Consider the following 12045-nt stretch of genomic DNA (forward strand, 5'->3'; position numbering starts at 1 on the left):
GCAACCAGGTGCAACTCCCACAGGCTGTGAATGCTCCCCCACACACAAATGACTTAGGATGTGGAAGATCCACTCTAGCAATCAAATCAGGGACATTCCACATGGAACTGACCACTAGTCAACCAAGCCAGAACTGCACATTTGAGAACATTTTAAAGTTCTGTTCATTTAAAAAGGGAGATCAAAACTACAAAACACATTCCAGTGCAGTGACAGCAAGCTCTCTCACAACTGGATAGTTACAGTATTATCTCGATAGCAGTGGGCTATGAACCCACTCCTGGATCCACCCCTTCAAAAAGGGGCAAAGCAAATCATTCATGCCCACTTACCTCTGGGAAATCAGCCATGTTTACAACAAGCAGCTGAGGTGATTTCATGGAGATCTGTCCAAGCTGATTCAGGGGAAATTTTCCATCTTTTGTGTTCACAGTTATGTGGTCAAGAGCTCCTTAAATAAGAACTAATAGCATGTCAAAATTACACAAAACATTAAAAATGAAATCAAATAATATTAAGCAAGAACCCCAATGACAGTATCTCAGGGCTACTTTGTGAAAACAAAAGACCTGGTTAATACATGTATGCCCCTCTTTCAGGATTTCCAGCTCATAACTACCCAGTTTCCTAATCAAAATCCCATTTGCTAACCCTCAAGCACTGCATAATGAAAACTGAATTAGAGCAAGTGCCATTTTCCCCTGCTCATGATAGCAAACAATCCATGGCTAATATCATGAGTATGTAAAACCAAGTCCAAACTGAACATGGAATATGTACAACAGTCAACCATAACTATGTGATTTTCTAAAACACTACAGTTACACAAAGCTCTTGACCTAGGCAGGAGTCTGAAGATACCAAGTGAATAGGAGGGATGAATGGGAAGTCTTCACTGCAGAGCTGCCAACTCACTCCACACCATCAAAGAAATTTAAGCCAGCCTTATTGTCTTAATTCTCATCTCAATGCACTTTGGGAATTGTTATTCTCTTTCTTATAATACAATTTGTTTATCTAAATCTGAAGCACTTAACACATCAATATAATGTCTCTTCTGTGTCATTAGCAATCAATCCTTTTTCAAAGTGGGTATGAGGAATGTCAATAAGAGCCATAATAAGGCCCAGTTTTTATGATTATCTGTTTAGAACGGTGAGGTTATTGCAGAATACAAGTGTTATGTTATATTTGTATGTCTGAAACCTGTACTTGTTTAAAGCAAGGCTGCTGCCTATGATCAAAAGGCTAATCGGATGGCAATTGTAGTTTTCCTGCCATAGTGCACCATTAGTCAAAAACCTGTTTCTTCCCCTCACATCTGCAACCATTTCCACTTGGATATGTTTGACATTTTCCACCTACAAAACCCCCAAATTCAGGAAGTTATTAACAAAAATGGATTCTTCCTGGTCAAGCTCAAGGTGGAAAAGGGCTTTACTTACACTTCTTAGTGTCCAGAAAACGTAAAGAAAGCCATTTGCAGAAAAATAGATTGTGTCTCTTATTTCCAAGCCAGAATGTTTGCAGTAATTCTAAACTTACATCTATAAGGAAGTCTGGCATTATAACTTATTTCAGAAAGGGCCAGAATTATTTACAGAACATCACACCTGGTGAGGATCTTATGCTGAGATTCTTGCTGAAATCCTCCTTTAGACTTTCCATCATTGCTTGCATTTCCTTTTTCACCTCTTCCAAATCAATTATGTCCTCTACTAAGCTTGTGTTGATATTCAGTTTAGACTGTGTGTGACCTTTACCTTTAGCTGTAAATGACAAATGAGATGTAGCTCAGCAATACAGTGGGTGGGAAAAAAAGTCTGTGAAATAGACTACATTGGAAAGCAAAAAAAAAAAGGGTTAACAGACTACTCCTTGTGGTAATATGTCCTGGTTATTTTGAAGAGATGAAACCTCCATGATGAAGAAGAATAGCTCTGCTACCATTCCATCTTTGACCTGAAGGCTCAGACTGCCCACTAAAAGACCACTTACAGTGGTTTTAAAGTGGGATGCTGGCTTCAGCAGTGCAGACCTTTGCCTATTGGGAACTAAACATACACTTTTAATACCCTATTTTAATACCATGTGCTGTGCCAACACAGGAATAAGCAGTTAAGAACTACAGAGCAGATACTAGCTGTTGAGACTGAACCACATCTGAATCTGTGATCCATGTACAAATCCACTGAGCCATCCAAGTACCATGGGGGATTAGGGGAAACTCCATGAAATTACATGGTGATGGTAATACTTTTAAAACAAATAGAAGAAAAATATTTTTCACTCAACAAACAGTTAAACTCTGGAACTCGTTGTCAGAGAATGTGGTAACACCAGTTTGTGTATTTGGGTTTTAAAAAGGTTTACACAAGTTCCTGGAAGAAAAGTCCATAATCTGTTATAGACATGGGGAAAACTACTACTAAACATTTCTAAAGCGCTACTAGGGTTACGCAGCGCTGTACAATTTAACAAATTGTACAGTCAATCTGATAGGTCAGACAGATTGGGGGGGCAGCCTATATGTTCGAAAGGTTAGGTTCCGAAAGCAGCATTGAAGAGGTGAGCTTTAAGCAAGGATTTGAAGATGGGTAGGGGATTGGTAGCATGAAATCTTGCTACACTTTGACACTCTGCCAGGTACTTGTGACCTGGATTGGCCACTGTTGGAAGCAGGATACTGGATTAGGTGGCTCATCGATCTGACCCTATATAGCTATTCTTGTGTTCTTAACTGCTTATTCCAGTGTTGGCACAGCACATGGTATTAAAATAGGGTATTAAAAGTCACAGAAATTGAAAACCATCCACTCCCACCCCTTTACAGTTCTTCTTTAGTTCTGAGTTACTTATGGAAAAATTAATTCTTACCTGATAATTTTCTTTCCATTAGTCCCAACAGATCAATCCAGAGACTTGTGGGTTGTGTCCCTCTACCAGCAGGTGGAGATAGAGAGAACCTCTGAGGTTTGCTATATGTGGACCTATGCAGCCAGCTAAACCTCAGTATGAACGATACCAAAGCAGTGGAATGGAAACAACAGAAAACTCTGCTGACATTGTCAGACCAATTGCCCAACATACAGAAAAAGTAGCACATATGAGTTTATCTTGTTGGGCAGACTGGATGGACCATGCAGGTCTTTTTCTGCCGTCATCTACTATGTTACTTCCACCACTTCTATATTTATTTATTTATTTTATTTTTTAATCAAACAAAGAAACATTCAGAACAATGGAACCCGAAAAAAAACTAATCAACCGCAACAAAACCGCAGACACTAAACCCAGGGGGGGCCTCTGGATTGATCTGTTGGGACTAATGGAAAGAAAATTATCAGGTAAGAATACATTTTTCTTTCCATGGCATCCCACAGATCAATCCAGAGACTTGTGGGATGCACCCAAGCAGTCCTCAAGTAGGGCGGGACACTCCCAACCCGGCAGAAATCACTGACAAGCCAAACACTGCATCTTGACGAGCTGCCACATCCACCCGATAATGATGAGTGAATGTATGGACCGAAGCCCATGTAGCTGCCCTGCAGATATCTTCCAGAGAAACCAAATGGGACTCTGCATAGGAGGAAGCTTGAGCTTGCGTAGAATGAGCACAAACTTGCAAAGGGGCTTGCATGCCCAATGCCACGTATGCCGAAGAGAAGGCCTCCCACAACCAATGGGCTATGGTGTCCTTGGACACCATATGACCCTTCTCACTGCCTCCAAAAAGGACAAAGAGATGGTCAAAAAGACGAAATTCATTCGTCACCTCCAAATACCTGAGAAGAGCCCGTCTCACGTCGAGGCAGCAAAAAGCCCAGAATTGCTCAGGGTAATCTTCCCGGTGGAAGGCCGGCAAATGCAGGGACTGTCCTAAGTGGAAACGAGAAACCACCTTGGCCAAAAACGAAGGAACTGTCCTACTCGATACCCCCGCCTCCGTAAAACGCAGGAAGGGGTCTCTACAAGAAAGGGCCTGCAACTCTGAAATGTTCCACGCGGAAGTAATGGCTACTAGGAAAATCGCTTTCAAGGTGAGATAATTAATCGTAGTCCCCGATAAGGGTTCGAAAGGAGGACGCTGAAGCGCTTTGAGAACTAGATTAAAGTTCCAGGATGGCAGGACTGGCATGTGAGGAGAGTGCAAACAATTTACGCTCCTCAATAAACGAACCACATTCGGGTGGGAGGCAAAAGACGCCACCTGAAGCCGGCCTCTAAAACATGCCAGAGCTGCCACCTGCACCTTAAGAGAACTCAACGAGTGATTTTTGTACAGCCTCCTGAAGAAACACGAGGATAACCGATACTGAAGCCGAAGCCGCTGAAAATCCTGAACTCGCACACCACGAATCGAAGGTACGCCACACCCTAGCATAAGCTATCGAGGTGGATCTTTTCCAAGCCTACAGTATCGTAGCGATAACCGCGTCTGGATACCCTTTTCTTCTCAACCTCGCCCTTTCAAGGGCCAGGCCGTAAGACAATGGGGGAGGGATCCTCCATCGTGACTGGCCCCTGCAGCAGGAGACTGTCCTGCGCCGGTAGTAGAAAAGGACGATCAAACAGAAGCCTGATCACAGCTGTGTACCAGGGTCGTCAGGGCCAATCCAGGGGCCACTAGGATCACTCGATCAGGATGACTGGCAATGCGAGTCAGTAACCTGCCCACCATTGGCCACAGGGGAAAGGCATAGAGCAGGCCCCTGGGCCAAGGTTGAAGAAGGGCATCGATGCCAGCTCTCGTCCCCTGCTGAAGAAATGGGGAACCTTCGCATTGAATGCGGTGGCCATTAAGTCCATCTCTGGCATCCACCAACGGGTAGTTATCTGATCGAAGGCCAGAGGAGAGAGCGTCCACTCCCCCAGCTCCAACTGGTGGCGACTGAGAACGTCTGCTTGCACATTCTGTGACCCCGCAATATGAGCCACTGTTAAGAGAGGTGAGTCTCTGCCCAATGGCAGATCAGAGCTGCCTCGCATGCTAGGGGTGTCCTCCTGGTGTCCCCCTGATGGTTTATGTAGGCGACCGCCGTCGTATTGTCCGAAAGAACTTGAACTGGGCAAACGCGGAGGAGACAGAAACTCCCGAAGGGCCAGACAAATCGCCCGAAACTCCAAGCGGTTGATGAACCATGACGCCTCTGTCGAACTCCAAACGCACTGGGCCGTCTGTTGCAGGCAATGAGCCCCCCCAGCCACAGTGTGACACATCCGTGGTCACTATATTTCAGTCCGGGGTTGCCAGAGCAATGCCCGACACCAGATTCTTTTGAATGAACCACCAGTGCATGATTGTGTGAAGACAGGCCGAACAAGGCACCCGAACCTCAAAATCCTCCGAGAGCGGAGACCAACGGCTCAGAAGGTGCCACTGGAGGGGGCACATGTGAGCTCTGGCGCACTTTACCACATCCAAGGTGGAGGCCATGAAACCTAGAACTTGTACATAGTCCCAAGCCCGCAGGTTCGGAGTTTGAAACAGCACTCGTAACTGAGCCTGTAACCGCTGTGCTCGAGCTGAAGGAAGAGAAACTATCCCTGTTTGGGTATCGAAGCACACTCCCAAGTATTCCAGCATTTCGGAAGGCGTTAGGCTGCACTTCAGGAAGTTGATCACCCAACCAAGCGACTGAAGCAACCCGACCACTTTGTCGGTTGCCCACTCGAGGAAACCGCTGAAACTATCCTCTGTGCTGAATACCCGCTGCGGGCTGATGGCAGCAGAACTCACACTCCTCCGATGCTCCCAACTGGGAGCAGCACTTAGCCGCCTCAGAAGGCACTGATATGCTCCACAAACGCCTGCCCCAAAACTGACTCGGCAGAACATCTAGTTCCTCCGTATGATTAAACAAAAACAAAGTCTCTTACCTTTTTTTTTTTTGTAGTCAGGAGAGAAAGGAAACACCCGATCAGGCCAACAGCCCCAGGCGACGGAAAAAAGGTAGGGGGAGACCGGGAGGGACCTGGCACCACCAGGTGTACACCACAAGCTGCAAACAGCCACTCAACCCCTGTCTGTGCTAAATTAGGCCCAAAGGACACCAGTAGCCAGATCAAACCAGAGCTGCACAGATATGGCCCTCCACCTGCTAGATAGAGAGAATACTGAGGTTCAGCTGGCTGCACAGGTCCACATATAGCAAACCTCGGAGGCTCTCTCTATCTCCACCTGCTGGTGGAGTCTCTAGATTGATCTGTGGGACGCCATGGAATCATGTTTGTCTGCAAATGCATCACTGGTAGAGCAGCATGCATTTAAATACTATGTCTACTGCTGCTGCCACACTAAAAAGCAAAAAGCTTAATAAAGGGTGCGGGAGTGAAAGAGGAAATAAGAAACCTGAAAAATATAAATCTCAGGCGTGTTTGTTTACCTTTACTTTTTTTGGTGCTGAGCGATCTTGTCAGCAATGCTTTCTGGACTCCACATTGCCTGCAGGCAAACAGGAATGGTGCCATGTTCCCCATGTTGGTTCTAAGATTAGGCCTCATCGTTATCAAGAGGGAAGCAGAAATCAAGGGATTCAGCCGTTGGATGCATCTTAGTGCCATGCTTGCTGCACTCCTGATCCAAGCTGGAAAATTTGAAGAAAAGAAAAAAAAGCACTAGAGAAACAGGCATATGGAAAAATTACCACCTGCTAAATTTTCTTTCCATTAGTCCCAACAGATCAATCCTGAGACTAGTGGGTTATGTCCCTCTACCAGCAGATGGAGATAGAGAGGGAACTTCAGAGATAGCTATATGTGTGGTCATATGCAGCCAGCTTCTCTTCAGTATTGTCAATACCAAAGCAGTGGAAATCCAGTGAACCAAGCAAGCTAAGCACTCTCCTGCCTCTTAGATTCAAATTTAGAACCTCAACTGCAAGCGGGAGGAAGAATTACACCACCAAAGTGGAAACTGTATAAACGACATGAGGGTTTGCTAAAAATGGAAAACAAACGCAGGAACGCCTCCAACACCGCAAATGAACTCTAAACCCAAACAAACTGCAGAACACTGTTACAGAAAAAGGACGGGCCTCTGGATTGATCTGTTGGGACTAATGGAAATAAATTATCAGGTAATAACTAATTTTTTCTTCCATAGCATCCCATAGATCATCCAGCGACTTGTGGGATGTACCAAAGCAGTCCTCAAGTAGGACGGGAAAGGTCTACCCCAGAACCAAGCACTGAAGCTCCGAATGCCACCTTCTGACGGGCTGCCACATCCAATCAGTAATGCTTCCTGAAGGAATGTACTGAGGACCAAGTGGCGGCTCTACAAATGTCTTCCGACACCAAACGGGCTTCCTCATGAGACACTACCTACGCTCTCATTGAATGCGCCTGTACCTGCAGAGGAGGAGATTGTCCCATGGCTATATAGGCCGAGGCTATCACCTCCCAAAACCAATGCGCCACCATGGGCTTAGAAGCCATGTCCCCTTTGATCCTCCTTGTCACACCAGGAGAAATGCTTCGCAGCCTCCGATGGCGCCGACCTCAGAGAACCGACCAAACATCTACAAACCTCCCTCCCTTTAACAGAGTTTACTGCGCCTAAGAGCTCCTCCAGCTTTCAGCAGCTCATGCTGCAAACTGTCTGGCAGTGCTTACCTCAGCACTGAAGAACTCCAGCTGCATCTTTTTTTTTAAAGGCAGGAGAGAATAGCTGAGGCCAGGAGCAGAAGTGCCAATAAACAGGAAACAAGGGGTCTTCTAGGGCAGGAGGGGAGAGGGACCTGGCACCACCAGGTATACCACCCCCCCACCCCAACAAGAAACCCAATCTCTGGGACCTCAACCCCGATCCAGACTCAACTGGGACCCAAGGGCGGGCTAGGAACTGAATCAATCCAGAGCTGCACTGTTATGCTAGATAGAAGCTGGCTGCACATGACCACATATAGCTATCTCTTAAGTTCTCTCTCTATCTCCATCTGCTGGTAGAGGTACATAACCCACAAATCTCTGGACTGATTTGTGGGACACTATGGAAGAAGTGACCATGTCAGAAAGAACATTTCTTTATAGAATTCACAATTAATGCACACTGTCCCAATGAAGATGGTAGAAATAGCAACATTACAATTTTTAAAAAGGCATAAGACACCCAAAGAAGATATTTTAGTGGTGAGGAAGTAGGAGATAGGCAAGGTTTGTGATATTGCAACAGGAAGATAAAATAGTTTACCAGAGCAGTTAAAAATCTTTGTCCTATGTGTATAGTATCTTATCAGGATAAAGATTATGTATTTTGGGATACTTTACAGGACATAATGGATAATCAGTCTACTACGCTATCCCCAAAAGTCTATAAATTGAGTCTTCAGTTGTGCGTAATAATTTGGCTGAATGACCAAATTGTGCGCATAATTAACAAGCCAATCAGTGCTGATAATTGGTATTTAACAATTAGCAGCACTAATTGGCTTTAATTAGAATTTACAGCACGTCTAGACAAATTCTATAACGTGGTGCGCATAAATTCTAATGAATGCAGCTGAAAAGGGGGCATGGCCATGGGAGTGGAATGGGTCAGTTGGGGATGTTTCAAAAAAAAAAAAAAAAAAAACCATGCACACTATTATGGAATACACCCGATCTGCACCCAAGTAAGGTGAAGGTATTTAGGCCTGGTTTTAGGTGGCCTAAATAGGTGCACCTACATTTTAGTCACTAGAACGGCACATGCGCATATTCTATAAACTACGCTTAACTTTAGGTGGTTTTTTCAGCACCGATTTTTAAGGTGTCAATTATAGAATTTGGCACTATGAGTATTAGGAGTTTATTTTTTTGTGCTGATGCAGTCTCAGGACCTTAGGTTTCTTACTAGGATTGTTATTTTTCATATTCGTTTTTTCTTGTTTCTCCTTTTTCCTCATCAAGTGGACTTTTGGATATGATGTGTGTTTTTCTTCATTTTGAGACATGGATTCCATTTTCATGTGTTTATTTTTGGCATTGCATAATTTTAAACATTTTAAAAAAAATCTTCATTTTGCCTGTGCATGTAAAAAGTCCTAGTTGACCTTTATTTTAACTTTTCTTTCTTCCATTTCATTTTTTGTTTTGTTCTCCTTTTATGCCTATCTTTTTGGTATTGCTCTCCTCTGTTGATCTTTCTATTAATTCCTTAACTCTATGCCTCTCTCTCTACTTATGGATTATTTCTTAACTAAGGTTCTCATATAGTTTATGGAATTTATATGCTATTTTAATATGTTTTATAGATTGATATTAGGATTCTTTTACAAAAGTGTGCTAAGCTTGAATGAACAGGAAAAATTAAAGCATGGTAAGTCCAAAGGCTCTGCAGTAATTGTGGGCGTGCCCAATGTCATCTGCTATTACCATATTGAAACATTCATTAGCCTTTGTTAACTTGGCTGCACTCAGTGTGGAGACACTAAGTAAACCGTGCTAACAGCTAATTGCTCACACATAAGATAATGCAGATACCTTCAACAGGTGGCATTAAGCATATCTGCATTCTCTGCTGTGCACTTAAAAATGCATGGGCAAATGCTGCTAACACCAACCATTAAGGAGGCTTGGCAATTTCTGCAAGGTAACTGTAAAACCTTGCCATACTTAAAGCCCCCTTAGTGTGCCTATCTATATGCAAAATACAGTTTAAGTTTTGGTTTGTCCCCATCTAGGAGCTCTAAAAGAGTATTTATTTTGCTTCAATTCTCTCACATACAAACCTCATTCATACTTCAGTTAAAAACCAGTCACAATCAAATCAATATTTTTACTCTCTTGCAAAATGTGGTCAAAACACGCTCTTTGGCTAGGCACCTTAGACTGTACGTCTTAAGGAACAGACTCTAGATCAGAATGTTTCCTTTCAGATGAGAAGGGACATTTTAAATATATTGATTTCCTTTAAAAACAGGAAATCCTTTAAATATGTAAATTTTTAGCACAAAGTATTTCTTCTACAGCTGTAAATCAGTTATTATTACAATGGCAATTTTCCAGGTCCAAGAACTTTCCTTTCACAGATTATGGCAAATTTCCACAGCTTCTACAGGTACACTTTCCTTATTTTTAAACTTTTCAAACTCAGAACACTAGGGCTTAAAGCACAAGTTCACCTCACATAAATGTTACTATGTGGTTTTGTCCCAAATTTTACCACATTCTCCAAACAGCAGCTGCCCAACTCAGAAATACAATCCTGACTTTTTTTTTTTAAACAAATTTAACAGCATTGCGACATGATTGGTCCACAGTTATCACATGGCTAGAGAGACACCTGGCTTAGGCAAAACAGATGGAGCTGCTAAAGCAGGGCTTCCCAAACTTAGATTGCAACACCACATGGGATCCCAAAACCCATGATCTGAGCGAGTCCTGCACAGAGACATCATTGGCCTGCGCCTCCAGGGAGGGTTGCGTGCTTCCTGTGGCCACACAAATGGCATCAAAACCACAGAAAGTTTGATAAGCGCTGTTCTAGAGGAAACATGAGCTAAGTGACTGACCATCTTTCAGCCATCTGGCTCAAAATAACCAAAGTATCTAATCAGCCACAGCAAGAGCATATCACCATTCAGCCTCCCTCCTCTTCCATCTTGATCACACAGTCTCCATCCAGATCCCCAGAGATGCCTAGGTCAGACCATCGCGAGGAATAAGACCCGAGACCAAACAGAAAGATTTTTCAGATGGTATGCCATGAGTAAAAATCTAAAAGATGTGGAAGGGCATTTTAGATATGACATCTAAGTTGGAGTTTGGCGTTTTTACACAAAACGTCCAAAATCAACAAGAAATAAGCCCATTTTTGAAAAAAGCAAAACTATTTTTTTTTTTTAAATACCGTTTCGAACAAGGGTTTGTATGGGCTTTTTTTGGTCCCAATTAAAAAAAAACAAGTGCAAAACACAGAAAATCAAACCATTGGGATGTAAGAGGGGCCAGCATTTTCAGTAGATTGGTCCCCCAGACATCTCAAGAGAGCAATGGGGCACCTCTGTGCATTTCATTAAAATGCTCCCTTTTCTTGTTCTCCGAGCCCTCCAAAAACCCACACAAAGCCCACCGCCCCCCCCCCCCCCACCATTACAATAGCCCTTATGGGTGAAGGGGGCACCTACATGTGGTTACAGTAGGGATTTGGCATTTTGGGGAGGGGTTACAGTTTCTATCACAAGTGTGACAGGTAGAGGAAGATAGGGACCCATGTCCCCCACTCCATAGTGCACTGCACGGACCACTACACTACTCCAGGGACCTGCATGCTACTCTAATAGACCTGGCAATTGCATCTGAAGATGTCAGAGGCTGGCAAGTCATATTTTTATTCATATCTTGGGGAAGGAGGGGGGTCAGTGAGCACTGGGGGTGGCCTCCAATTCCCTCCAGTGGTCATCTGACCATTTACGGCACCTTTTTGTGTCTTACTTACATATGCCTGGAATAGCCTTCCTGAGCCGGTACATCAAGCTCCATCTCTGACCATCTTCAAATCTAAGCTAAAAGCCCACATTTTTGATGCTGCTTTTAACTCCTAACCCTTATTCACTTGTTCAGAATCCTTATTTTATCATCCTCACTTTAATATTCCCTTATCTCTTGTTTGTCCTGTTTGTCTGTCCTAATTAGATTGTAAGCTCTATCGAGCAGAGACTGTCTCTTCATGTTCAAGTGCACAGCGCTGCGTACGTCTAGTAGCACTTTAGAAATGATAATAGTAGTAGATAATTCTATAGACTGAAAACTGCCATCTACTCAGTGGCTAATAGTCTGTGCACTGGTTTCACAGCATGTGTATGTGTAGATAGAAGGGAAAGGTCAGGGGGAGGCACTACACAAAGGTGTAATCTGATTTCTTCCTACTGGTTTGGCCACTTGGCTTTTCTTCTCTTAAACGCATCTCTCATGAACATAGTGACCAGCATCAGTGCACTAGCATTGAGTCAGAGAAGGAGCTCAAAGAGTTTTAGATATGGCCATCTTCAACACACATCACAGGCAGGGTACCTTCTTCAATTTTCTCTTTTATTTGACTTTGTAATTCAAGGCTCC

At 43.7% G+C, this 12045-nt stretch overlaps 1 protein-coding gene across 3 annotated transcripts in view; it reads right to left on the reverse strand.

Annotated features, from left to right (window-relative positions):
- Nucleotides 1–12045, reverse strand: part of MRRF (mitochondrial ribosome recycling factor) — a 46508-nt gene that overhangs the window by 10389 nt on the left and 24074 nt on the right. For 2 of the 3 annotated variants that reach the window (XM_030207301.1, XM_030207300.1), the window contains exons 2-4: nt 6390–6590; nt 1614–1769; nt 333–451 (exon numbers count right to left, since the gene is read on the reverse strand). In XM_030207301.1, coding sequence (XP_030063161.1) covers nt 333–451; nt 1614–1769; nt 6390–6567 — 453 coding nt within the window. In that variant the 5' untranslated portion in view covers nt 6568–6590. The remainder of the gene's footprint in view (nt 1–332; nt 452–1613; nt 1770–6389; nt 6591–12045) is intronic. The other variant, XM_030207303.1, reaches the window with a different exon arrangement.

Source organism: Microcaecilia unicolor, chromosome 6, assembly GCF_901765095.1.
Source record: "Microcaecilia unicolor chromosome 6, aMicUni1.1, whole genome shotgun sequence".
NCBI classification, from domain to species: Eukaryota; Metazoa; Chordata; class Amphibia; order Gymnophiona; family Siphonopidae; genus Microcaecilia; species Microcaecilia unicolor.